The 27,314-nt window shown below is 46.0% G+C and overlaps 2 protein-coding genes across 8 annotated transcripts in view; one reads left to right on the top strand and one right to left on the bottom strand.

The window, feature by feature from the left end:
- LOC306656724 (UDP-glucuronosyltransferase 1A6-like) overlaps nt 1–27,314 on the bottom strand; it is an 84,964-nt gene that overhangs the window by 2,413 nt on the left and 55,237 nt on the right. For 4 of the 7 annotated variants that reach the window (XM_079132279.1, XM_079132280.1, XM_079132278.1 and 1 more), the window contains 3 exons: nt 2,515–2,646; nt 1,821–1,908; nt 1,383–1,602 (listed from right to left, as the gene is read on the bottom strand). In XM_079132279.1, the coding sequence (XP_078988405.1) occupies nt 1,383–1,602; nt 1,821–1,908; nt 2,515–2,646 (440 nt within the window). Of the gene's footprint in view, nt 1–1,382; nt 1,603–1,820; nt 1,909–2,514; nt 2,647–7,332; nt 8,228–16,389; nt 17,340–26,323; nt 27,311–27,314 lie in introns of those variants that run through there. The other 3 variants (XM_079132275.1, XM_079132274.1, XM_079132276.1) reach the window with 3 other exon arrangements.
- On the top strand, nt 12,559–16,378 carry LOC306656737 (dnaJ homolog subfamily B member 3-like). The gene has a single exon (XM_079132297.1). The coding sequence runs from the start codon at nt 12,786–12,788 to the stop codon at nt 13,500–13,502; it is 717 nt and encodes a 238-aa protein (XP_078988423.1). The 5' UTR covers nt 12,559–12,785; the 3' UTR covers nt 13,503–16,378.

Below are 27,314 nucleotides of genomic sequence, written 5' to 3'. Positions count from 1 at the left end.
GGAGCAAAGTCACACTGATAACGTGAACCTCAGAAATGAGTCTCGTTGGCACATGGAATGAAGGCAGGCTGCAAGCGGGCTGGTGTGTGAGCAGGACAGGTGGCACTGAAGTGCCGGCCAGAAGATTCGACCGGGCCCAGGGCCGAGCCCCAGGCACCTGCTCACGGAGCACTTCAGCCCCAGGTCATGTGGACTTCTTCCTTTTATCCACTGGCACAACACACACTTAGCACCTCAGGTCTGGGAGCCAGTCGTCAGTCCTTTCCCACCTCCCTGGGGCCAGGCTGGGTATGTCCCCAAGTGTATTGTGTCCTTCCACATGAATGCAACTCAGCTGTACACATCTGTCTTCCCAGCTGGTGCATCTTTCTAAAGGAAGCAGCTTGGATGAGCTGTGGTTTGAATGTGTCCCCAAAAGTTCAGATATGGGGACTTTAACTTCCAGTGCAGTGGTAGCAAGGGGTGGTGGGGCCTCTAAGAAAGGATTAGGTCATTAAGAGCCATGAATGCCTCTCGGTGGGGCAGGAGTGGTTGCTGTGAGCACAGGTTGTTACAGCAAGGGTTCCTCTGTGTTTTGTCTCTTCTATAAACCCCCTTGCCCTTCCATTTTCTGCCACCTTATGACGATGTGAGGCCCTCACCAAGTGCAACTGCCAGCCCCTGGATTTGCCAACTTCCAGAGCTGAGCCAATTCAGCCTCTATCTCTACAGATCCCCCAGTCCCAGGTATTCTGTTATCAACAGAAAACAGACTAAAACAACACTCCTGACTCTCACAGACACACACACACACACACACACGCACACGTATACGCACACGCAGGCATGCAGACACATACACACGACTGTTGTTGGATGAAATCCACCACTGGCCGTCGTTTCTGCCTGTGGCTGGCAGTCGGCGTGACAGCAGTGCCCTAAACTTCATGCAGAGGTCACTGTGATCCGACGGCCGTCACCCTCTGAACAGTTTTGAATGAACATGCATTCGCTTTTCTTCTCGGCTCCTGTCTGTGGTTTCACAGAACTTCCGCCTGTGCAGAGCCTCGGGGATAAAAGGCCTCAGAGGCCCCAGTGCTGGGGAAAATCCCACTGTGAACCCGGGTTTGTCTTTGTCTTATGCACACTCTGCTTCCTGTAACAGGACACTTCTCTCCGCAGAGACTTAAAGATGAGGGACTTATTATGGTGACATTTAAAAATGAAATTTTAAATCTAGTAAGAAAATTTTATAGGAACTTAAGTGTCCTTTTATAAAGTGAGCAATAAGAACCTCAAATTATGTTATTTATAAACTTGGCTTTGGGGGTATTTGTTTTCACACTGGAATGTCAACTGTGAGCACAAGGTGAAAACACTGTATTCTCTACCCCCTCTCTTACCTTTTGTCATTGATGACTGTGTTTAGAGCATTTGCTAAATCATCAGAAGTCATCTCAAGGACATTCAGGGTCACACCAGCTCCCCGGGTCTCCATGCGCTTCGCATTGTCCATCTGGTCACCGAACAAGGGCAGCATCACCATGGGGACGCCGTTGCATATTCCTTCGTAAATTCCGTGGGAGCCAGAGTGCGTGATGAACGCACGGGTCTTCGGGTGACCTGAGAAGCAGACCGGGAAGGATGTGGCCGTCAGGTGGCTGACCCATCCAGCCTGATCCCAAAAGTGCTGAGGACTCCGTGGTGCCCACACCTGGCCCCTGCAGAAGCGCATAGAGGAGGCGCGCCAGCACTCCGTGCAGACCCGGCCGCAGAAGCTGGCTCAGTCACCCTTCCAAGCAGCCGCACCTGAGCCCCCGCTTCAGCCCCTCCCAACATACCAAGCAGATCATTCTGGGGTAACCACTTGACAAGTTTCGTGTTCTTGGCAAGATTCGATGGTGGGCTTCCGGTGTAGCGCCACAGGACCTCAGGGGCAAAAAAGAGCAGTTTAACAAAAGAATGTGGTAGGATTTAAAGCAAAACCAAAAAGCCCTGCTACAGTAGCTGGGAAGCAAGTCCTTCAAAGAAGGAGAGAAAGCTCACCACTCTGCAAGGGTAGAGACCTGGCTTGGGGAAGGCCAGGGCTCTCCCCAGAGCGGGTGGCTGGGCCGCGCCCGCAGCAGCTGTGCACATCGGGCTTCTCCACCCGTCTGCCATCCCAGGGAAAGCTTACTTAATAAAGCGAGGGGAGGGGGCTCTACAACAGAAACGCAGGAAAGCAAGCAAGTGTCCTAACCAACAGCTTTCAGAACACTCCTATTAACATGAAGAAACAACACCATGTTATTGTCACCTAATTCTCCATTTTTAACTAAAGGTCTCTAAGAGAGTCTGTTAGAGAAAAATGAGACTTCTGAGTGAAGGGGACCAAGGTTCAATAGTAGTTAAGAGTTACGTTTTAACAAAAAACAAAATGAAACGACAAAAAATCCATTTAGGATTAGGGGAAGTGAATGGCCAGATCGACAGTGCCCACTAGTAGTGATCTGGATACTAGAAGTATCTGTGAAGGTAGACATAGAGTTGTCTTACTGTCTGAGGTATTCTGCCCAAGGCGTCAGCAATTTCCATAGCTTTCTTCTCTGGAATCTCCGAGACCATTGATCCCAAAGAGAAAACCACAATTCCGTGTTCTCCAGAGGCATTGACGTAGGCTTCAAATTCCTAGAGCCACAGAGAAATTCCCATTTAATTGTTTTCTCATATTCTTTGCTGACCACATACATTAAGCTATGAATTAGATGGTTTCCTAACAACATGAAAGGCAAAAATTATGAATGTGTGAGTTTTATATCCCTCCCCTTCCTCACTCCCTGCCACCGAAGGAAAGCTGGGGCTTACAGGGTTACCAGTGGGATAGCCTGGAGATTCAGAATCCATTTCCCAAAAGAAAAGTGTACACATCTATGTACACACACACATACATGCACATCTATGTATATGCATGCACACTCACACACAGCATGTACACACACAGCCATGGACATGCAAGGACACGGTGGCAGTCCCACTTGGGTGAAATGGAGCACTGATAAAAATGGCAATCCTCCCAGCTGTAGGTAAGTAATGATCTCATTGCCCTGAGAGTCTCCCATATAGTTTTATATGTTCAAGAAGTATATCGAGGGGGGCTGGGGCGATAGCTCAGTCGGTAGAGTGCTTGCCTTGTAAGCACAGGCCCTGGGTTCGATCCCCAGCACCAAAAAAAAAAAAAAAAAAAAAAAAAACGATGTGATTGTGAAGTGGTAGGTTTGCGTACAACCAGTGGCTCCCTGGGACGTGGTGCTGAGAAAACCAGGACCTTGATCAACCTGCACGTGAGATATAGACGACTTCCCACAGGGTTCGGCATACATCACCTGAGCAGTAGCATTTGCCAAGCTCAACCAAAGACCTGGGCACAAAGGTGCAAACACTGGGCAGCCTTCCCAAGGAGAGCCCACTCCCACCCACCCTCACCAGTCTGGGACCTTCAGAAGTCCTCTGGCTCATCATAGCAGCTGACCTTATCCACTGGTCCCACCAAAAAGGTCAGAGGGGCCAGACTCATCCTGTCCATCACCCTGTTTTTGGTCTATGGCAAGGACCTCCTGACCACAGCTGTTCTGAAATGCCTCTTCGGAGGATCAAGACTACATGCCTCCTCCCCCTCTCCTTCCCGCTTTCCTGGCGAGAGGCAGACCACTTCCAAGTGCCCTTCCTACTCAGTGCTGTCAACGGCTGGCCCACACTTCCCAAGACCGGCACTCCTCCAGGCTATATTTAATCTTGTTGGAGAAAGGGCAGAGTCTAATTTCCTCTCCTTTACACTCTTGCACACCCACTCTGCAACCAGCAGGATGTGATTAACACAAAATCAAACCCCCAGGTTCATAAACATCCACTTAAGTAGCAGGACTTAAACTAAAATGGCACGGAAGTTCACCTCCAGGTGATAACAGGGCAACTGCAGAGATTGTGTCATCTCAGCCAGCGCCCAGCCCTGTTCCAGCTTTTATGGGGTTCAATAAACCTGGGGTTGATCACCTCCTGGTTAAACTTCCCCTAAACCTCGCCCTAACTTCCCTGACATGGCCAAAGAGCAAAGCAACATGTTAACTGAACATAACCTTTGGTTCTCCCACCCTTTGTCCCCTCCAAAAGGGAGGAGACCCCCACACCCCAGAGTGAAAGAATTCCCCACTCTGATGAGACCTCCCCATCCAAGACAAGAACTTCAGAATGTTACTGGGTCCTTTCGTTCCAGGATGTCACCCTATTTTCCCTTGGCAAACATCTTTTGTTTTTCAAGAATCCACTGCACCCACGTGTTGGACACCTCACACTTCACCATTTTACCCTCTGGTCTGCCTCACCTACTCAGATTCCCCTGCTCCCGTGCACATTTCTTCCCGGCCATCTTGAAGTCTCTGGCCTTCCTGATCTTCCATCTGGCCGTGGTCTCTGAATGGCTACTGTCCACAAAGAGCCTCGCCCTGCCAGAGGAATGACACCTGGGATCTCCTGAATCCCACCCCTTTTTCAGGGAATGTCCGACTATTCTTTTTCTTTCAGACCTACTGAGGGCATGCTGAAGCCAGGGAGTGTTTTCTCTAGGGACTCTTAATGGAATAAAGGCTTTATCTTTCTTCTTGAAGTTCAGGACTTCTGCCAAGAGGGTCGGAACGAGGACAACTGCCACCAGAGGAATGGGAATGCAGGGTAGTATTTTAACTAACAAAGGGGCAGAGAGAAAATAAAAAGTGACTTGACAGACCAGCAAAAATCAGGTAAAAGGGGGGAAATGGAAAAGTTAATGAAATGTAAAATAAATTGGACAAGTTGCAATCAAATCTAGTCACAGATTCAAAAAGGCAGAATTCACCTATTAAAGTAGTATATATAACCAGATTAAAAATGTCCCCTCCATGGTGTTTAAAAAGAAAGTCTGAAGACAGTGAGCCCTAAAGAGGTCTGAGGGAAATTTGAAAAAGTAATGCAGGAGTGGCAAGATTAATATATAAAAAGTTGGATTTCTGATTAAGACATCAAACAAGGCAAAGAAGGCTAGTGTCAGATACAATTACGTGGATATTTTCACACCTAAGCATGCTTGCACCAAACAAGGACCACCAATAGGGAGTCCATGCAGCTCACCACTTTTACAAATTTACAGGTAGAGGGGAGTATGGTTACATCAATAAATGCTTGAAAAGCAGCTGATAAAATTTAGCAACCTCTTCTTATAAACATCCTAAAGATTAAAATAATTTAAATAAAGATGATTTGCCCCCAAACAGTGGCAAACATAGTGAAGATGATGAGGTAAAACTCAGTTTTCACTAAAATCAGCAGCCAGACAAGAATCCTTGCAATCACCAGAATCATTCACCTGTTCTTACGGCTTCGAGTGAATTCAACAGCTCTGGTATTTGGCATGAAATTTGGAATGAAAGAAACCAAAATTTCCTTATCAAAAAATGACTGCATTCTTGTTTTTAAAAAATCATGAAAATCAGTATTTTGATGAGATAGCTGAATAATGAGTAGGTACTTAGCTAGAGAGAGAAATGGAAAAATAACACATTCACAGTAGTGACAAAAAACTGACACACTTTGAAAATGAGGCAGGAATAGAATAAATACGAGGAAAACTGCAAACTATTTGATCCTTGTTAAGATAATAACAAGGAAGTTGTTGTTGGAAGTCACAACAACAAAAAGTCCCAGAATACAAATGTCAATGTTTCTCTGTAGTGAACTAGGTTAGATGGCTAGATGCATAGACCATGGAACCTAAGCACCATGAAATAGGACTAAGCAGTTAAAAAGTAGATACAGCACTAATAAGTGATCAGTAGGCACATATTATGCTATTTTGTAAAACAAACATCAAAAGTTATATAAATTAAAACCTTGTATATACATGTATATAATTACAGATATTTGTATGTAATCGTAGGAACATGAAGAACTATTGGGTGTTACTACCCACCCAGAAACTAGTTCTCAGTTTTTACCTGTTTTCCTTCATTCGTTTGCCAAACATTCAGCAAGCACCCGTCGTACATTGGCCTCAGGCACTGGTGCTCATGTACACCAAGCATGTACAGACCACTTGCTAGATGTTAAGGATGATGCATAGGGCAGCATGTGAGGGACACAAAGTCACACATGCCTCCACCTGGCTCATGACATGGAGGAGACAGTGGGAAACCATCTCAGTGAAATTATAGCAGTGTCTGATGGACTATGAAGGAAGTACACAGAATGCTGTGTTGGAGAGGGCAAGACCCAAGGAGGTGACATTGAAGCTGACCTGAAAGATGAGCAGGCAGAGGTGGCAAATTCAGAGGGCAGCATCCCATGGAGAGGGGCAGTGTGCCAAGGATCATGAGCTGGGAAAGACTAGAACTGTCCCAAGAATAGACAAGGCTAGTGTGGTGTAGAAGATCCTTGAAGATTTATAAACAAGATTTTTCATTTTGATTGGAATTTCCAGTATGCATGCTGTCACCAAAGATTTAAATTTCAAACTGAATGTGAAATACCATTGTTTTCTCTTTGATCTTTCAGTGATACTGAACATATTTCTCTTTCATAGTTCTGTAATTTGGGCAAGCTCACTAGATTTCTGTCCTTTGATCTGAGATGTACCCATTGGTTTGGTGATATTTCACCTATTCCTTTTCCTTTATCTGAAAGAGAATCATTAAAGGTTTTCTATCCTGTTAGTCTATCATCTCACTTTTAGGAAATCAGTAATACCTCATTCTTTCTCAAGCAGGTCACCTCGTCCACACACACTTGTCCAATGGGTCACAGGATGTCAGAATCTTAGAGCCAGATTTTCCAGGGGTCATCAGCTCTCCCTTCACACTGCAGAATGAGATTCATGACCTTTCTGCCCAATGGCAGAACCCAACTGGTAATTAACTTATTAGAAGAAAGACCATAGTACCTATATTCCTATTACACACCTAGAAAATGGAACTCTCCTTGCCAGTATCTATAAACGCCAAAGAACTAGTTAAACTTCAAGTGCCTTACCTGATCAAGATGAAAGTACATTTTTGTTCTCTGCAAGGTGCCCCAAAGCCAGTACTCTGTGTTTATAGCATTTAATATGTGCTGCATTAAACTGACAACTACCCACAGAAACACCTAGAATAAATGCCTAAAACATTCTTGCTTTAACTCTTAGATATAAAGAAATAACTCAGAAGATTATATACCAAAGACAGAAACATTGACGTCTAGGAGACTCACAGGACAGAATTTGACAAAAGAGGACATTGAAAACTATCTCAGCATGTTCGCCCTGAAGTACTTGTAATAATATGGGCATGTAAAGTTCCCTCAAATACACACCTGAGAAATGGGCTTTGTGTGAAGGCAGTTGATCCCACCAATAAAAACCATACTGGGCATGATGGGTCTAGGGTAATCCTTCACAAAGTCGCTTTTCAACAGCCAGACTGAGGCTGAGCTCAGAAGGTCCTGGAGAGTCACGTCTCTCTGAAGGACTTCTGAGGCAAGTGTTGCATAAGGGGAATAAACTACATTGCACATAAAGTTCTCCAGCAAGGCAAGAAGCATATTCTCCACTCGATGCAGGAAGGTCATGTGATCTGAGACTGAAAGCATAGCCCTGGGCACATAGGATGGTGGTTTGGGGCTCTGAGTAGCTTTGGAGTCCAGACTGCAAGGCAACGCAGTCAAGAAATATATAGAAGGCAGAGCTAGGTACTCAGCCACGATGGGACCACAAGGAAGGAAAGGGTCTGCCAACACAGCATCGAAGTTGCTTTCTACCAGGGAAGCCATGAACTCCTTGTTGTGCAGTAAGTGGGAGCAGCCGGACAGAATCATAGCAGAGTCCTTTTGGACTTTCTTGTACGTTTTGATCACATACTGCAGGAAAGAATCATTCTTAAAAGTTTGAAACCCAAGTTCAGCAAAAGAGTCTTGTAACTCCTCTCTTCGGAATGGTACAGGATACCTCTTCAAGGAAAAAAATGGTGCTTCTTTTATTCGAATCGATGCTTCAGGTGCTATGACCACCATTTCATGTCCTCTCTTCTGCAGCTGCTGGATGACCCCGACCATGCTCAGCCAGTGACTGCCATCTACTGGAATTATCAAGAGCTTCTCCGCATGGGACACGGAGGGGTTGAGCACACACAGCAGTAGGCCCAGGAGAAGTGGATGAGCGCCCTGGGATGCTACAGTCATGTTGCCTCTGCCTCTGCTGCTGCCTGAGGTCCAACCTTGCCTGCTCACATGTAGCAATAGCCAGTCAATACACCAAGTTAATGTTTGATCATGTCACATGACCAAAGTAATCAGGGGAAAAAGGCCCACTACATGACAAAGTAGACTTCCTTTCCAGAAAGAGAAAATTTTTTAGAATGCAACACCCAACCCACCTTTGGCCCATGGAGACTTCAAGAAACCCCTTCTCCAATATGCTCCCTTGGGGCTCTGCCTAACCACTTTTATCAGTTTTTCATTTTGTTTTGGTTTTGGTTCATTCAACCAACAAATATTCATTATTCATTGAGTCCAGCACAGCACTGGCACTAACCCAGATGAGACTCCTTCTTGTGAGAACTGAAGCTCCATCAGGAGAGACAGACTCATGACTTAAACTGATAAGCAGGGAACTTGGAGATTGAAATGTACTAGAAAGAAGTGAACCAAGTGGATCAGGGGTGGGGGTCTTGCTGGGGTAGAGAGCCACTGGGAAGGGAAATCCACTAGGGAGGGTGTGCACAGAGAGCATCTAAAAGGACAGACATGTACTCATTCAGAGAGACAGTCAGGGGACATCTGACAAACAGGAAATCAAAAGAGACAAGCAAACTAAAGCAAGTTCAATTGTATTCATCGCACTAGCCCAAGGTTCAGGGGAAATCCAACAGCTGAGTCAAAGGCAAAGGGAAAACGTGAACACACAATAAGAATCTGTGCTTATCGAGTGCACACTGTGTGCCAAGACCTGTTAATATAAATGCCCCATAACATACTCTATGGGATTCCTTAGAACTGTCCTGTAGAAGCAGATAGCATTTCCCCCACTTTACAAAGATACTGGGGCTAAGAGAATCAAAGCAATTTGCCAGAGTCATGCATATGCTAAGTGGAAGGACTAAGACCCAGGCCCTGGGGGTCTGTGCCCAGAGTACCTGCTCTTGGCAATTCCTCATGGTCTCTAACAGCCCCTGGATAATGATGCCCAAGCCCTTGATTGAAATTTACAAGCAATTAGAAGTTGGAAGAAAAGCTGTGATCCTGGGTCATTACCCAATCAAATTAAGAAGAGAAAAGGCATGTGGAAGAAATTTGAGCCAAGAACAGTGTACTTAAGCAGCACAAGCTGGTGCCCTAGGAGACCAGGCAAAGGGTTGGGAGTGAGTATATAGTAGTTGCTGGACAAAATGCCCCTCCCAAAGAATGGGCAAACCATTCTTTCAGGCATAAGTGAATCCTGCCATCTTTTTGGGGGTGCAGATCAGTGGCTCTTCTTCACAAGACCCAGATGAAAGCACAGATCCCAACATTTCTTCCATGGACATCACTGGCCACCCACACTTGAGGATGTGCTAGGAAGGTCATGGATAAGCTGCCAACTTTAAAGATTTGGTGTCCCATGGTACGCAGTAACAGGGCCCCCTCGTCCTGGTGCTTAGGGTCCCTTTTCCCTGAGCCACCATCCTTCCTCAGCAGGTGCCCCATCTCCCATGGGGTGCATGAGTGCGCACATGTGCCCTCCTCTCTACCTGTAAGCACTCCGTTCTGGGCAAGCAGGAAAGATGTGGCAGTGCTTTTGTTCTTTGTTGTGTCCTTATCTGCAATCATGAAACCTGCAGTCCAAGCTCAACTTTAAGAGTGATAATTCTTCCAAAGTCCCAAAGTCATCAGTTCATCTACAGATCACACAGAGCAAAGGGGCACACAGTTGCCACTGTAATGATTTTATGACTTTTCGGAATCATGCAGAGCACTGGAGTCTTTTTTTTTTTTTTTTTTTTTAATGTAGTACTGGGGACAGAACCCAGGGCTTCATGCATGCTCAGCAAATGCTCTACCACTGAGCTACACCTCTAGCATGTGGACATTTTCTAGGCTGGTATGTACATGGAAGGTTTGAGACTACAACTTTCCCCTGATCAGTAAATACTGTTTCCTAATCTTCATGGCAGGCAATTCACTTTCATCACGACCACTCTCACAACCACTGCCAAGTGACCCAATAAAGCTGCTGCCCTGGCACCTGAGCAGACCTGACACTTAAACCCCACTGCTAATTCCCTCATTCACTGAATATTTATGGAACATTTGAGCACTTCTGTGTGCCAAGCATTCTGCCAAAATGAGAGCCAGAAAACCAATGTAGAGATGGCCTGGCCTATGAGGAGGGGTCCAGCAGGCAAGACAGACTTACAATCAGAGAACTACAGGGCAGAATGAGATATGCTCTGGTGGTCACAGAAGAAAAGCAGTGCGGCAATGTTTTCTTGCACTGGGAGCTACTGAAGAGTGAGGTGTTCATGTAAAGTCCCTGGAACCCATAAGGAAGTGTCTTCTTTTTAAACTGAAGCTAGAAGTTATCCCAACACAATTAATAATTCCACCACTTGGGGCACTGAGTTCCTTTGATCTGAACAGAATGGAGGGATTTATTACTAAAGGAACAATGTAAACACATACATTGTCCTGTAGATCATCTATGGGACCCTTCAGGGGGAAACAGAGCCATCCTCTTCAAACCTCTGCAGCATTCTGTTCTGTTCTGCCTTTCCTTGTTTACCAGTTTGTGGATCTGGATGTGCTATTAGACTGTACATAAGTACCTACATTGCTTACAGGCAGGATTTCAGTTTAGGAATCTGTCTCACCCAGGTACCCATCCACAATCTTATAGATGGAATGTACTCAGTAAAAGTTCTGTATAGCTCAACTTCCCTCTCCCTTCACCAAGCATCAAATCCAAGCAAGTAATTGCTGAATATGGATGATTTTCCCACCACCTCTCAGCCCCCTCTGGCAGCTCCCCAAGGAGTAGCTGTAGGCCCCAGTCCCTTCAACCCCTAGCTGTCCTGACTCACTGCATCAGCTGCTCCCTGCCCTGCCCCACTACCCACTACTTCTGGAACCTTGCTCAACAGCTTCTTAAGACCCACAAGAACATCCATACTCCACCGTCCTGCCTTCAGGACTTCCTGGAATGGACCCATGCCACCTGCCCGAGAATATTGTCCTCTCTAGCTCTTCTGCTTGATTCCTCCCTCTCTCCTGTGCCCTCCAGTCATCCTGGATCATTTGCCCTTCCCAAAACCTGCTTTGTACTTTTCCAAGTTGCTTTGTTCATACTGGACTTTATTCCTAATCAGCCTACTAATGTTTATTGTGTGCTTATTAAGTGCCAAGTCCAGGAATTCAAATTGGGTCACTTCATGTGATACAAAGTTGGCAGTTTGTTCTGGAGAGAGAATGCACCCAGTTCCACTCATTATCCTTCATGCCGAAATCTTAGAAAGTTCATTAGTTAATCATTTTCCCCTTAGAACTACATGAACTTTATTGGTGTGTTGCAACTGATCAAAGCAAGGAACACAGTGCCCAAAAAAGAACAGAGAGAAAATGGAGAGAACTCAGATGTTGAGAAATGCCAAAAAGAAAACCACCATGACACAGCAGTTCCAGTGGAACTAATCTCTGCATCCTAAATTTACCCCCAGTACTATAAAGACAGTACACAGGTTATAACAAGCTTGACTTACTAGACCAGTGATTCTATGGACTGGGGAGCCTTGGGGATCCCCAAGAATTTTAAAGGAGAAATGTACAAAGTCAAAACTATTTCCAAGATGGGCCTGTAGCATAGGCCTGTAATCCCAACTACTCCAGAGGCTGAGGCAGAGCAACTTAACAAGACACCCTCTACTCTCCATGAAAAAAAGAAAGGAGAGAGAGAGAGAGAGAGAGAGAGAGAGAGAGAAAGTAAGTAAGTTAGTTTCCCTGACAACGAGGCTGACTTTTTCACTCATTCTCTTACAAGTGTACAGTGGAAATGACTAGTGGCTTCCCACTGCCTGACATCAAAACAGACTGAATGCAAAAGAAGACACGAGAATTCGACTATTCAGTCAGATAATAAAACAAGATGTGAAAAATGTAAAACCTCACCACTCTTCTCACCAGATTATTTTGTTTGGAAAAACCACTATTTTCACATATGAACGGGATTTATGTTAGTGTGCAAAGGGTTGTTATTACTGCCTAATGAATATACCTTTTTGATTCTTATACAAGTGATAGATACAAGACGGACCAAGTAAAGCACCCGGGCCTGAGGACAAAACGTTCCAGAACAGCAGTCCTACAGCCACACACCGCCCCTCACCCAGGGTCTGGGCTAACAGTGCGGTCAACACATCCTTTCCCTCAGGGTCCTCGCAGGGTAGAGGCCAGGGTGTGAGGTCCCGCAGCATTTCCAGAAGCACGCCCTCCCGGCCCTCCCGGCCCTCCCGGCCCTCCCGGCCCTCCTCCCCCAAGGCTCCCTCCCGCGGCCCCTCTGCGCGGGCGGGCACAGCCGAGTGGGCGGGGCGGTGGGCGGGGCACCGCAGAGCACCTCCTTCGGTGAGCACAGCATTCTGGGATGCGGCGTCGACAGAGGCCTCGACCAGTGAGAGGCGGCCACGTCACAAGAGGCGCCCCTGTCGGCCGACCTCGCCGCAGCCCGCACTCGGCCCGCGTGCCCCGGCTGCCAGCCGCGCCGCTCGCCGTGCCCTGGCCACGGGCCGTGCCCGCCGCCCAACATGGTGGACTACTACGAGGTGCTGGGCGTGCCCCGGCAGGCCTCCTCGGAGGCCATCAAGAAGGCGTACCGCAAGCTGGCGCTCAAGTGGCACCCCGACAAGAACCCGGAGAACAAGGAGGAGGCCGAGAGGAGATTCAAGCAGGTGGCCCAGGCCTATGAGGTGTTGTCGGACGCCAAGAAACGCGACGTCTACGACCGCTACGGCGAGGCGGGCGTGGAGGGCGGCGGCGCGGGCGCAGGCCCCTTCGAGGACCCCTTCCAGTTCGTCTTCACTTTCCGCGACCCTGCTGAGGTCTTCAAGGAGTTCTTCGGCGGCAGGGACCCTTTTTCGTTTGACTTCTTCGGAGACCCGCTTGAGAACATTTTTGGGGGTCGGAGAAGCAACCGGGGAAGCAGAGGGTCCGCACCCCTTTTCTCTACCTTCAGTGGCTTTCCAGCTTTTGGGGGTGGTTTTTCTCCTTTTGATACGGGATTTACTTCCTTTGGTTCCCTTGAAAATGGAGGCCTTTCTTCCTTCTCCATGTCTTGTGGCAGTGGTGGGACAGGCAGCTTCAAGTCCATGTCAACTTCCACCGAAATAGTTAATGGCAAAAAAGTCACCACCAAAAGAATCATTGAAAATGGCCAAGAAAGAGTGGAAGTGGAAGAAGATGGAGAGTTAAAGTCCCTGGTAATAAATGGCAGAGAGCAGTTGCTACACATCGACACCAAGTAATTCCCCCGGACCTAAAGCATGTTTTGAGGAATAGCAGGACTTTTTTTTAAGACTGCAAGTGAAGTCTACTTTCAAAACAGCTGTACCCAAGAATGTATAAACAGTTCATGCCAACACCTATTTGTTGTTATTGTTGGGACTACACGAATAGAATCTCTGTCTTTAAAACTGTTGTAAATATCTGTATGCACTGTGCTATTTATTAAACTTAATCCAGAGGCAGATGATGATTATTTCATAGTGCTAGGAAAAAAAGTATTCACTACAGCACCTTGGTCTTTAATTATTTCATTGTTTGAAATATGAGCCATTGAAATATCATTTACCTTCAATTACTTGACACACAGCAGTGAAAGATACATATTAATATTTCTGGCTTAAAATAAAGATGGATTTAAGTTTTACATAAAACTGATGATATAGTAAGAGCTGACCATTGTTTAAATGAAATGTTAAACCTGGCTTTTTAAAAACAGTTAAATGTAGCAAAATGGGTGAACCTAGTTTTGTGTGGTTGTTGTAACAAATTACCACAAACATGCTGTCTTAAAAAAATGTATATTTCTTCTCTCAAAATTCTGGAAAGCAGAAGTCTGAAATCCTTTTTCACTGAAAAGAGTGGACCAGGAGCATTAAGGCAAAATGTTCAAGTAAATGTCTTTAGGCTGCCTAGTTCTTTAATGTCAGGACTATATTCAGACCTGACTTGGTTCTACAACTACATAGAAGCTGGAAAGAAGCAAAGCCTTTCCCTAAGGCTCCATGACACTCCGCATGCCATGCTTAAGACAGATATCCAATTAGTGTGGCAAACCAGTTTTTTCCAAAAAGATGTATTAGAGTGCACCATGCAGCACACTCCAAAGTGTGGCTGTCTTGGGACAGTCCATCACCCAGGGTCTTAACCCTGTGATCTATGGATTACAGAAAAGCAAAAGGACAAGTGAAATAGGCTAACAAAGCAGCAAGCTCTTAGTTCTTTGCGGAGTGGTCCTGTGGTCTGGTTGTCAACTAGAACTGTATGAGATGGGTCTGAAACCTTATTATGCCCTAGGAGTTCAGTCTGCATGGAATGACATGCAGGTGACTCATGGCAGGATTTGGGACTCAACACTATCTCATGGGCACATGGGACTATTGAAGCAATTTTCAGGGAACAGTCCCTGAGATACCTGTGCAGTTGCTCCCTATGTTACTGACCTTTCAAGAGTGTCAGAAAGTAACATGCTGTTTCACACCTGTAATTTCAGCAACTTGGTGGGCTGAGGCAGGAGGATCACAGGGCTATGTAGCAAGATTGTGTCTCAAAATGAAAAATAAATGGAGCTGTGGATGGAACTCAGTAGCAGAACACCCTGGGTTTAATATCCAGTCTCTCTCACACACAAACAAACACAAGCAAAATATTGTTTTAAAACAGACTTCCAGGGCTTTAAAAAAACAAGTTCATTTGGCAGAGAAAGGGGATTCACACCAGTGAGCATGCTCATTAAGGAGTTGCTGGGGTGGTTTTGCTTCCAAAGAAGCTGAGGGATCAGGAGTTTGAACTCACAGAGAGGAGAAGGCAGTGTCTCAGTGGTGATGCATGTGAAATCACTACTTTGCACAGGACAAACTGAGTGTGTATAGCAACACAATAGGTTAGAAGATGGCCAGAAAGAGTTCCGTGGTAGGCAAAAGGCCTGGCATACCAAGGTGTCTCAAAGGTCATGGTTTTTAAGATCTCTGACTAGTTCTAACGGTTAGGAGCAAACCTAAAAATTAATTAGGACATTCTGGATTCATGCCTCTGTGAATTGAAAGTTTTCCATATACAGAGGTGATAAAGCATTTTACTTAAAATTTAGAGCTGAAAATCCATTTTGAAAAATGTATGCTGGATCAAAAGCTCCTGTGAACTAATGTTGAGGAATAAAATTAAGCATATAAAGAGAATGAGCATCAAAAGAAGCTACCAAATAGGAGGGTGTTTTTAAAAAATTGAATTTAAAATGTTCACAATATTCTAAGTGAAAGTAAAGAGACTGGTAATGAAAAAATAACAGGGTAGCATCATTGGCATCAGGTGAATTATGAGGGACATTACTGAAACATAATAGCCAGCAATATACATAAGAAACAACCACTAACAATACTTGCACCAGCCTGGCTGCTATAAACACACCAAAGACTTCTTTAAAAACTACATTTTGAGTAAATATGGCCTACATCAGGAAAAATATTAGTTATATAAATATCTAGGAGAATTAGGCAGATTCAGTGACTCCATTAGAGAAGTGAATTTAGGCAATTTGGGTAAATGCTCAGAACATTTACAAACTTTAATCATGCAGTATCCACTGGTGACAAAGCATTTCAAATCTAACTCTTCCTAATGAAGCCATGCTGCATAAGTAGAACACATAGTAGTTTGCTTCCTCTCCACTTATTGCTTGGTTTTGTGAGCCCTCTCCATCTCTCCCCAGACAGAACCATTACAAACTATGTCAACAAGCACAACCTGCTGGTTGCTGTACATTTCCACTAAAGACCTTCAAGCAAATCTGCCCATGTGGGTCAGTCCATTCCTCAATTTCTCTGCCGCTGCACAGGGAGGACATGGCAACACCTGGATAGTTCTGCCCTGACAAATATACACCTAGGAGTCACATCACTGCTTGTCAGTCATGATACAGACCCCATGCCAGCCTCTCAGCCCCACGGTGGTCAGTGCAAACTTTAAGCACATGAGCAAAGACACCTTAACAATTTAACTCACTGAAGACGATTAGGAGAAGGAGACACAGGAAACATGAGGGACACCAGAGGATAAGTAAGCACTGGACAGCAAGTTTCTTTTTCAAGGTACTCTGCCTAGAACATGCATTGGAAAGGGACCAATACAGACCTGAGAGATTGGCTTCCTGTGGACACAGTTTATTCCTCCAATGAAGACCATGTTGGGCATGACGGGCCTGGGGTAGTCCAACACAAAGTCCCCTCTGAACAACCACACTGATGCATGACTCAAAATATCCACCAAAGACACCTCTCTCTGCAAAAGCTCAGAGGCCAGGTCCACATAAGGAGTAAAACCAATATTGCAAAAGTAGTTCAAGAAGAGAGGGTACAGCATGTTCTTGACCCTTTGCAGGAAGGTCATGTGGTCTGAATTCATTGTCAGGAACCTAGGAATATATGACGAAGGGTTTGGGCACTGTGTGCCCTCAGAGTCTAAGTTGCAGGGAAGGGCTCGCAGAAAAAACACAGCAGGAATATCCAGGTACTTAGCCAACACGGTCCCACAGAGGTACACTGGATCTGTCAAAACCACATCGAAGGAACTGGAATTCAAATGACTGATAAGGGTCTTGTTATGCAGAACCGCTGTACATGAACTGTAATAGAGCATAGCTACATTTTTCAAAACTTCTGCCGATTTTACAAATAGCTTCATAATGTGATGATTTTCAAAGGCCCCTAAAAGACTGTGCATTACGTGGTGACTGTATTCTTCTTGCGTATATGAAACAGCATATGTTTCCAGGGAGAAAAAGTCTTCTCTCTTGACATGAATATTCACCTCTGGAGCCAGGACCACGGTGTGGTGGCCTCGGGCATGGAGCTCCCGCACAACATCCCGCATGCTCAGCCAGTGGCTGCCCTCCATGGGCACCACCAGCACCTTCCTGCCCTCAGCCCTGGGCAACACACACAGCAAGAACAACACTGCAAGCCCTCTCAGGGGCCCTTGGAGCCCCACAGCCATCTGCACTGAAGCCTGCAGCAGGCGACTTCCCACACCAAGCTCTGCCACCTTCAGGACTTCCTTTGACTTTAGTGTCTTGTCACACAGCCATCTACCAGAACCAGCTGTCATTGGACTACAGAGTTAATCATTAAGGAATCAAAGCACAGAAACTCCATCCCTGCCTTCCACTACTGCCCACCCTTGTGCCTGCATCTGAGGAGAAACAGATCTTATCTCTTGTTCCTGGGAGAACTTCTCTGACCCCGAGCTCTCTCTTGGGGACATCCTAGTTCACCTCTTGACTTTCAACCAGTTCCCAGGAGGCTCTGGACACTCACTACATTGGGTGCCAGTGAGCTGACGTTGGTCCCTGATGCAACCTCTCTACTGAATGTGGCCCTGTCTGCTGATTCTTTAAATTCTCACATGGCATTCATGAGTAGTAGGAAGTATATAAGAATAGGTCTTTCCTAAGCTAGCTTTTCTAAACCAAAGATTGGTTTTCTGACTTTCTTATTTCATGCATTTACTTCACCAGGACATCACTGTAATGATCAGGGAATGGTATTTGAAGCAGATGTCAAAAGTAATAGTGGTAAGGTGTAACTTGAACTCAAGATGATTACACAATCCTTCCTGAAAAATAGACTGCGAATTTTGTATCCACCCTACAGGGCCAGGTCTGCCACTATATAAAGCATAAGTGTAAACACCAGCCTAAGCAATGACATAGAGTACATTCTGAGAGCATATTGTCCATGGGCTGCTCCCCTCAAAGCAGAGGGAGCCTGAGCCTGCCTGGGGTCTGCCCCTGTCTTAATTTCTCCTCCTGTGAAGGAAGCCCAGTCTTCTGCACTCTGTTTAGAGACGGGTGTGGACACCAACTAACCCTGTTACATCCTGAGCTTGCGATGAGGCTTTCTTCCAGGATCACTACCAGCCCCCACACCTGATGGATACAGGCCCACAGAACAGGATGGGCTACATAACTGGTGGAACCTAGTTCAAATTTCAACATGGAAACAGTCAGTGTAAGGCCCTGGGGAGGCTGGGACCCATGGGCTGGCACAGTTCACACAGCCATGAAGCTGGCCCTTCCCCACGATGTTACTCCCTATGGCTCTTTCGATGCTTGCCACCTCCTTGTTCCATTTTCCCTGGGAACCGTGTGCAGGCTGCCAGGCACTCTCCCCCACTGCAATCTGTCTTCTTCTGGAGACTGCTCCACCACAGAGGCATAGGCTGAGGCTTTCCATTGGGAGGGAGTTGCCCCTTTAGATATCCACACTCATGTTGGGTGCCGGCACCAGGCACAAGTGTGCATGCCAAAAGCTTCCTGGACACCACCATCTACCTTCCTGCAGGGAGCCCATGGTTTAACTTTTCCTGCAGGCTAGGAATCCAAAGGTCTGCTTCTCCTGCTTCCTCTCCAAAGCAGCTTCCCTTCTCTCTTGTTCAGGATCTTCTTCTTTCCTCAGACTCCATTATATACTCTTTCCAAGGTTCAATTTACATCTTCCTACCCTGAGAACAGATCCAATCACTCCCCTTCTCTGGACACCCTTACACAGTGACTTGGGGGTGCAGGGTGAGACACTCATTTGCAATGTTACCTGCATAAAATCACAAGAGGGAGTGGCGGGTGGCTGAGGAGTCAGACTTGAAGAGCGTTGATGCCGACACAGCTGCTGCTGAAATCTCGGCAAGGGGCGCTGCCGTGGACATTTCCAGCCAACACCATGTGCCCTGGCAGGGGCAGCAGGTTGCTAGACATGGACGCCACTACTTCTGCCCAGAACTCAATATTCTCTCTTACTTGCCCTCCAGTCACTGCAGAGACTGAAGGATGTATGCTCCAAGAACAACATCTCTGCGTTCAATGTAGCTAGCACATGCATCTGGAGGTAAACTGCCCAAGGCCAGGCAGCCTGGCTTCTCTAAATCTCAGTTGCCACATCTACTTGGTAGGATGTCCCAGACCTGCTGCAAGAATTATCTGCATTCATTCTTCTGTGTGCCAGAAGACAGGTCCCATGGAGGCCATCCCAAGCTGTGACCAGGCAGCTGGACTCAATATGGCATGAACTGAAGGGACATTCTGGTGGTCCAAATAGCTCTGGAAATTTTTCAATCAACAGAACATCTTGTCTTGCCTTAGGAAACAGGAGGAAAATACTAGAAGAGCAGAAAGGACAGAAGAGGAGGTAGAAAAATAGAAGAGAGAAAATGTGGAAATATAAATGGTGGCAAGATAGCACTTGGAGATATGTCCTCCTACAAGATGAAACAAACAAACTGGTGGCTTTAGCAGTATACCACAGATCAGGTGGCATGAACAACAGAAATTGGTCGTACGGTTCTAGAGGCTGGACATCTGAGACCAATATCACAACAGGGTTTGCACCCTCTAGTTCTGGGGTGGAGAATCTACTGCAGACATCTCCCTGAGCTTCTGCTAGTTGCTGGTAGTCTTTGGTGTCCTTGGTTTTATGGAAGCATCATCTAATCTGCTGTCTCTGTGTCCAAATTTTTATGTTTTTATAAGGACATCAATCTATTAGGAACCACAGCAAGAACCTCATCTTCACTAATTACATCTGCAATGACTCTTTGTCCAAATAAGGGCACAGTCTGAGGGGCTGTGCATCAGGACTTCAACGCATCTTTTAGGGGGAGGAAATTCAACCCACAATGCCCACCCACCATCTCATGCAGTCCGACCACAGAAAGCAGGTATGCACACCCTTCAACAGGGGAGAAACAGGCCTGCTATTCAGGCGAAGGGCACCACTTCCTCCTGCAGCTTCACAAGAAAAAACAAAATGACCTCCTTTTAGAGCTGCTTTTGGACTCAAGATTTCTTTATCCTTGACAAAAGATAATGCCAATTACAACAAACTTCATGAAAAGAACTCAGTTCCCTTTTATTGACAATTCTAGAACTGGGCAGTACCTCATTTCATAAACTAGAAGGAGGGTCCTAACAAGCTGAGTCCAGGCGGTTGGTTTTATAGGAAGGAAAAACTAAGGAGAGCACAAACAGAACCAAAGCCAGGGTGGTGTTTCCAACCACCCTCCTCACAAATGCTCGGGGGCGGGGGGGGGGGTGACTCCCTTCTCACACTGAAACACAGGATCCCCTGCTCTCCTTGCCCTCCTGATTTCTGGGGAGGTGATGCAGAACAAGTTAGACCTTGCCAAATGAATGAACTTCTGTGCCTTAAATTTAATGCACTCTCCACAATAACTGAGGACCCCAAAGCCTCTGTGTAGGTGAGTTATGTCTATACAAGGGAACTACGGGAGGAATCATCTGGCCCAGGTTAAATATTTCCTCAATGTGTTTAACAGGAATAAGCCATTATATGTCAACATTAATCACCCTTTTGAAAAATATCTACAGCTCCCAAAACATACAGAAACAGAAGAGAGGCCTTCCTTCACATCCTCACAAGGCCCTTTTGTGGCTGGCCTCTTAGATGCCAGCCGCACCCCGTTTCCTCCTCATTCAGTCTGCTGCAGTGTCCAACACACAGGCTCTGCAGAGCTCCACAGCACCCTCAGAGCACATGGGCCGGAAGCAGCAATTCTTAGTACGACCACGGAAACCGTTCCACGTCACACACCCACGAAAAGGACCCCGGGATGGCCAGGGATCCTGGCACACTCTTAGCGAACCTCTGCTGTAGGGGAGGCTTGGAAGACGTCTACTACTCAGGCTGAAATGTACACATATTTAGGTTTCCAGGCCAGTCGACCCCTTTGCAAATGACTCAGTCCTGCACTGTGGCAGGAGAGCCCCATAGACAACAGTCACAAATGGGCTGGACGTGTCCCAGGAAAATCAAGCCGAGGGTCAGGGTCGGCCTGTGGCTCTAGTTTGCCAATCCCTGCTCCAGATTACGATGATGACCGGGTGGCAACTCCAACCCGCATGTCTACTCGGCCTGCTCACTCCCTTCTTTTCAGGGCTGCCCAGGGTCCTTTCAACCAGAACTTCCCTCTTATCAAACATCCCCGCCGACACTCCAAAGGCCCTTCGCTCCTTCACCAGCCACCTACTGCTTCTTCACACCCGTCTCCCCCATTCGTGGGAGCGCCTCAGGCAGGGACAATGTCTGCTCTGTTCTCTGTGCATCCCCAGTGTCCAGAGCAACGTCAGCTACGGGAGGCTCTCCATAAATCCCTGCTGAAGGAATGAACCAGCCTTGGTTTGCCTGCCTGTCTCAATCCTGCACTCCGTTTCACTCTTCAGTGAAGGAAGGAGGTTCACTCATGAAACAGGAACGGGCAAGGACCCCGTGCTCCTTTCCCAGGACGTGGCCCCTACTCTGGAACACATGCTAAGGAGAGGCCAACCTCTCCCCTTGCATGTCCTCCCGCAGCACAGAGCACTGACACACACAGGGACTTACCCCCACTTGGGCCAGTTCTGCAACACCAGCAGGGTGTCCACAGGTCAGGGCAATTCTGACACCAACCAGAGTCATGCTGACCTCACGAGTTCAGGGCTCCGTCCCATGAGACTGTCCCCATGTCACACACCACAACTCCTGTAGACCTGGCTACACACCAGACGTGCCATATGCACTTCCTGTGCTCAGCCCTTCACTAGAAAGGTACTCGGACCCAAGGAAGTGGCTGGCCACTGCTTGACCCCCGAGGCTCTTACACAGCATGCAGATCAACACCCAGCTGAGGCAGCAGCATCTGGGGTGGGTGAAGGAGGACAGAATTCCCCTGCAGCCCCAGGGGCCCCGCCTCCGTGCCTTCGGCCACGTGGAATCTCTCTACATCCGACCTTGTTGCCTTTTCTCGTAGGTTTCCTTTTGCTTTGCCATGAGCCACTGAACCCTGTCCACTGCTAATCAGCTCAACGCTCAGCCCCTTTCCCCTCCCCTCCCTCCAGTCACCTGCGTGGTTCCCCTGGACACTTGCTCCGAGCTTGTGGGATTTCCAAAATACCAAATGAGAATTTTTGGTGATTGACTTTCTAACAGGAGTAAGATGAAATCTGAATGTAGATTCGATTTGCGTTTCACTGATTGCTAGGGATGCTGAACATTTCTTTACAAACTTGATAGCCATTTACATTGCCTCTCTGGGTATATGACTATTTAGACTTTTTGTCCACTTATTGAATGGGTTACTTCCTTTGTGTTAAAATTTTTGCATTGTTTGTATATCCTGCATATTAACCCCTTGAGAGGATTAACTGGCAAAGAAATTTTTCTCGTTCTGTATACTGTCTTTTCAGGCTCTCCTTTCCGTTGTTGTACAGAGTTTTTAAGTTTAATCTCATCCAACGTACTGATTCCTGGTTTTATTTATTGCACTTCAGGAGTCTTGTTAAAGGAACTTAGTGCCTGTACACATCCTTGGAAGCATTAAGAAGATGCTACAACATGTCAAGTAGAATTCATCACAGCATCACAAGGGTGGGTCAACATAAGAAAATCAATAAGTGTAATTCACCATGAAAACATTTTTTAAATCACATAATCACCTCAACAGATACAAAAAAAAAAAAACTCCTCTACAAAATTCAGCACCTCTTCATGTTAAAAACAAGCAATTCCTCTAAATCAGGAAAATATAAGGAGTTCCACTCTCACCACTTTTATTCAGCACACTTCTTGAAACTCTAATCAGAGCAAACAGCCAGGAAAAGGTAATTAAAGGGATAAAAGTAGCAGAAGGAGAAATCACATTACCTCCACTTACTGATGACAAGATCCTTTATCTAGAAGACCCAAACAATCCTACCTGAAGACTTCTGGAGCTGATAAACAAATTCACCAAAGCACTAGGATACAAGCTCAACATATATAAATCTTTTACTCCAATAATGAATCTGCCAAAAAAGAAATCAGGGAAACTATGCCATTCAAATTAACCCCCCAAAAATAAAATAAAATGCTTGAGAAATAAATCTAATCAAGGCTGTAAAAGAGCTCTACAGTGAAAACAATGGAACTCTGACTTCAGAAACTGAAGACCTTAGCAGATGGAACAAAACTCCCATGTTCATAGACAGGCAGAATTTATATTGTCAAAATGGCAATACTACCAAAGCGTGATAGAGACTCAATGCATCCCCATCGAAATACCAATGACAGTCTTCACAGAAAGAAAACCAGTCCTAAAATTCATTTGGAAGAATAAGACCTAGAATAGACAAAGCCATTCTGGGCAAGGAGAGTGAGGTCAGAGGCATCATAATCCACATCTCAAGTCATACTACACAGCCAGAGAAACAAAGAGAACATGGTGTAGGCATTAAAACAGACATGAAGATCAATGCACAGCACAGAGGACACACAGTCAAGTACACACAGATAGTCAGCTGTACCTGACGAAGGTGCCAAAAATATAAGTGGGAGAAAACATCTCCTTGACAAATGGTGCCGGGAAAAATGAACATCAAAATGAAGAAAAAAAAGGATCCCTATTTTCACTCTGCACAAAAGTCAACATCAAATTGATCAAAGACCTAGGAGTTAGAAGAGAAATTCTGCCACTGCTAGAAGAAAACATGTGGTCAACACTCCTGGAAGCTAAAGCAAATGAGGAAAACGTAGGAAACCCTGGAAAACAGAAGGGAGCACGGAAGAGTAGAGGATGGATAGGAAAGGAAGAGGGAGGAGAAAGGACGGGAAAGGTGGAACTTAATTACAGTTTACATACAATGACAGTGACATACATATTCCTGTGTATATTCACTTACGTATCTGTGTGTGTCTATATGTATAAATGTATATCCCAGAGTGAATTTCACCCTTACATACACACCTCTGAAGGAATGATTATTTAAAAAGCTGTAAATAATTATGAAATAATTATGAAGAAGAGCAGTAAAGAAAGGGGGGAAAGAGAGAGAGGGAGGGAAGTGAAAGGGAAGAAGTGAGGACGGACGAGGAGGAGATGACACTGCATGGCATGTATCAACATGAACCCCTACGTTATGTGCAACTATGATGCACGACTTTAAGAAAGAGAAGGCAAAAAAGGATGTTTTTTCCTAATGCACATTTAAAGCAAAGCAAAATGATTGTGCAGAAAAAAAGATCAACAACATAAATAGGGTCTCGCAGAGATGCTCTTCCTGGAAAACGGGAAATAAGGAGAAAAGGAAGATGAACATGAAGACCATAGCCACGGAGCCTACAGAGCAGAGAGGAATGGATGACAGGTGTGCTTCAGGAAGAAACCAGAACAAAACTTCAGGGGCTTGATGGAGGACAGCCTTCAAGCTCTGAGAAGGATCCGGGTTGAATTTCAGGCTTCCTGCCTGTGGCAGGCAGAAGGATGGCCCCCAAAGGCTCACCACATCCTAACCCCTGAAACCCGTGAAACTGTTGCATTGCATGCAACGGGACTGTGCAGGTATGGTTGAGGGTGTCGATGAGAAGTGACTGTCCTGGAGTTCTGGGCAGGCCCACAGTGGCCACATGGGCTCAAATAACTGAAAGAGGGAGAGGTGGCCATCAGAGCTTTCAACACCCTACACCACATCCACAAGGAAATGAGAAAGAGACACTGAACTCCAGAATTAAAAGCAAGAAAGAATGTTCCTAACAAGAGGAAGCAGTATTGTAAATAGAATGAGCTTACATGACGAGAGAAGAAGAAAATCAATCACATGGATTGTATGAATGGCCAGAACTCTCACATCTAAGGAAGTACCAGAGTGGAGTTTCCAGGAAAATACTTTGAAATGATTAAAAAAATTGTCACAATATTTTTGGGGAAAAGAAAAGAGATTCACCAGGCACAGTGGTGAACACCTGTAATCCCACCAGCTCGGGAAGCTGAGGCAGAAGGATCACCAGTTGAAAGAGCCTCAGCAACTTCACAGACCATAAGAAACTCAGGCAGCTCTGGGTTCAATGCCTAGTACAAAAAAAAAAGATCTCAAATATAATATAAAATAAAGCTGCTCCCCCACCTCCCAACTTACAACCTAGCTTGAGAGTTACCAATCCTAGCTAGCTACTGGTTAATCAGTCAGCTTGCAAGTATCCTTCTCCGTTACTGGTCGCCTGTAAACCCGCGGAATTCAACTGCTTAAGAATAGCTCTCCCGCCGTTTTCTCTCTCTTTTTCTCCTCCTTGCTTTCATGCTCTCTCCTTCTGGCTTTTCACTCTCTCTTGTGCACACTCTCTCTCTTTTTCTCTCATCCTCTCTCTTACCCTGCAGGGAGACACTCTGCCTTTTGCTTAATAAACTCTCTTATGAGAGTTCCCGTGTCCAGAGTGGTTTCTGGGTTCTTACATGAAGTCAGTGTATATATACATACATACATACATATATATATCACAGTGAATTTCACCCTTAAATATACACCTCTAAAGGACTGATAATTTACAAAGACCCAAATATGAGCATTCGGTTGCATCAGGAGGAAAACTCAGTTACATAACACCAGGTTTTGAGAACTGGGCCGATTTATAAGTTTACTGCACAAAAATAGGAAATGTGCAAGTCAGGCATCTGCTCCTAGGAACACTTACAAACTGGCCACGCCACAGTCACAGGTGCCGTGCGACCAGGAAGCATTTCAAACCTGACTCGTCCTAACGGAGCCATGCTGCATAAGTAGAACACACAGTAGGTTGCTTCCTCTCCACTGACTGCTGGTTTTGACAGCACTCTCCAACTCTCCCCAGACAGAACCATTACAAACTATGTCAACAAGCACAACCTGCTGGTTGCTGTACATTTCCACTGAAGACCTGCAAGCAAATCTGCCCATGTGGGTCAGTCCATTCCTCAATTTCTCTGCTGCTGCACAGGGAGGACATGGCAACACCTGGATAGTTCTGCCCTGACAAATGTACACCTGGGAGTCACATCACTGCTTGTCAGTCATGATACAGACCCCATGCCAGCCTCTCAGTCCCACGGTGGTCAGTGCAAACCTTAAGCACATGAGCAAAGACACCTTAACAATTTAACTCACTGAAGACGATTAGGAGAAGGAGACACAGGAAACATGAGGGACACCAGAGGATAAGTAAGCACTGGACAGCAAGTTTCTTTTTCAAGGTACTCTGCCTGGAACATGCATTGGAAAGGGACCAATACAGACCTGAGAGATTGGCTTCCTGTGGACACAGTTTATTCCTCCAATGAAGACCATGTTGGGCATGACAGGCCTGGGGTAGTCCAACACAAAGTCCCCTCTGAACAACCACACTGATGCATGACTCAAAATATCCACCAAAGACACTTCTCTCTGCAAAAGCTCAGAGGCCAGGTCCACATAAGGAGTAAAACCAATATTGCAAAAGTAGTTCAAGAAGAGAGGGTACAGCATGTTCTTGACCCTTTGCAGGAAGGTCATGTGGTCTGAATTCATTGTCAGTAACCTAGGAATATATGACGAAGGGTTTGGGCACTGTGTGCCCTCAGAGTCTAAGTTGCAGGGAAGGGCTCGCAGAAAAAACACAGCAGGAATATCCAGGTACTTAGCCAACACGATCCCACAGGGGTACACTGGATCTGTCAAAACCACATCGAAGGAACTGGAATTCAAATGACTGATAAGGGTCTTGTTATGCAGAACCGCTGTACATGAACTGTAATAGAGCATAGACAGGTTTTTGGAAACTTCCATGAAATTTACAAACATCTTCAGATAATGATTTTGTTCAAACACAACTGGAAGAACAGCAAACAGCATGTGTCTATATTCTTCTTGCGTATATGAAACAGCATATGTTTCCAGGGAGAAAAAGTCTTCTCTCTTGACATGAATATTCACCTCTGGAGCCAGGACCACGGTGTGGTGGCCTCGGGCATGGAGCTCCCGCACAACATCCCGCATGCTCAGCCAGTGGCTGCCCTCCATGGGCACCACCAGCACCTTCCTGCCCTCAGCCCTGGGCAACACACACAGCAAGAACAACACTGCAAGCCCTCTCAGGGGCCCTTGGAGCCCCACAGCCATCTGCACTGAAGCCTGCAGCAGGCGACTTCCCACACCAAGCTCTGCCACCTTCAGGACTTCCTTTGACTTTAGTGTCTTGTCACACAGCCGTCTACCAGAACCAGCCGTCATTGGACTACAGAGTTAATCA

This window comes from Sciurus vulgaris (assembly GCF_902686455.1).
Source record: "Sciurus vulgaris genome assembly, chromosome: 3".
Taxonomy (NCBI): Eukaryota; Metazoa; Chordata; class Mammalia; order Rodentia; family Sciuridae; genus Sciurus; species Sciurus vulgaris.
The sequence above is the reverse complement of the archived record's forward strand: the minus strand, read 5'-3'. Positions and strand labels throughout refer to the sequence as shown.

Bases quoted from the DNA above. Each gene is read 5' to 3' on its own strand.
- LOC306656737 (XM_079132297.1), top strand. From the start codon at position 12,786: ATGGTGGACTACTACGAGGTGCTGGGCGTGCCCCGGCAGGCCTCCTCG.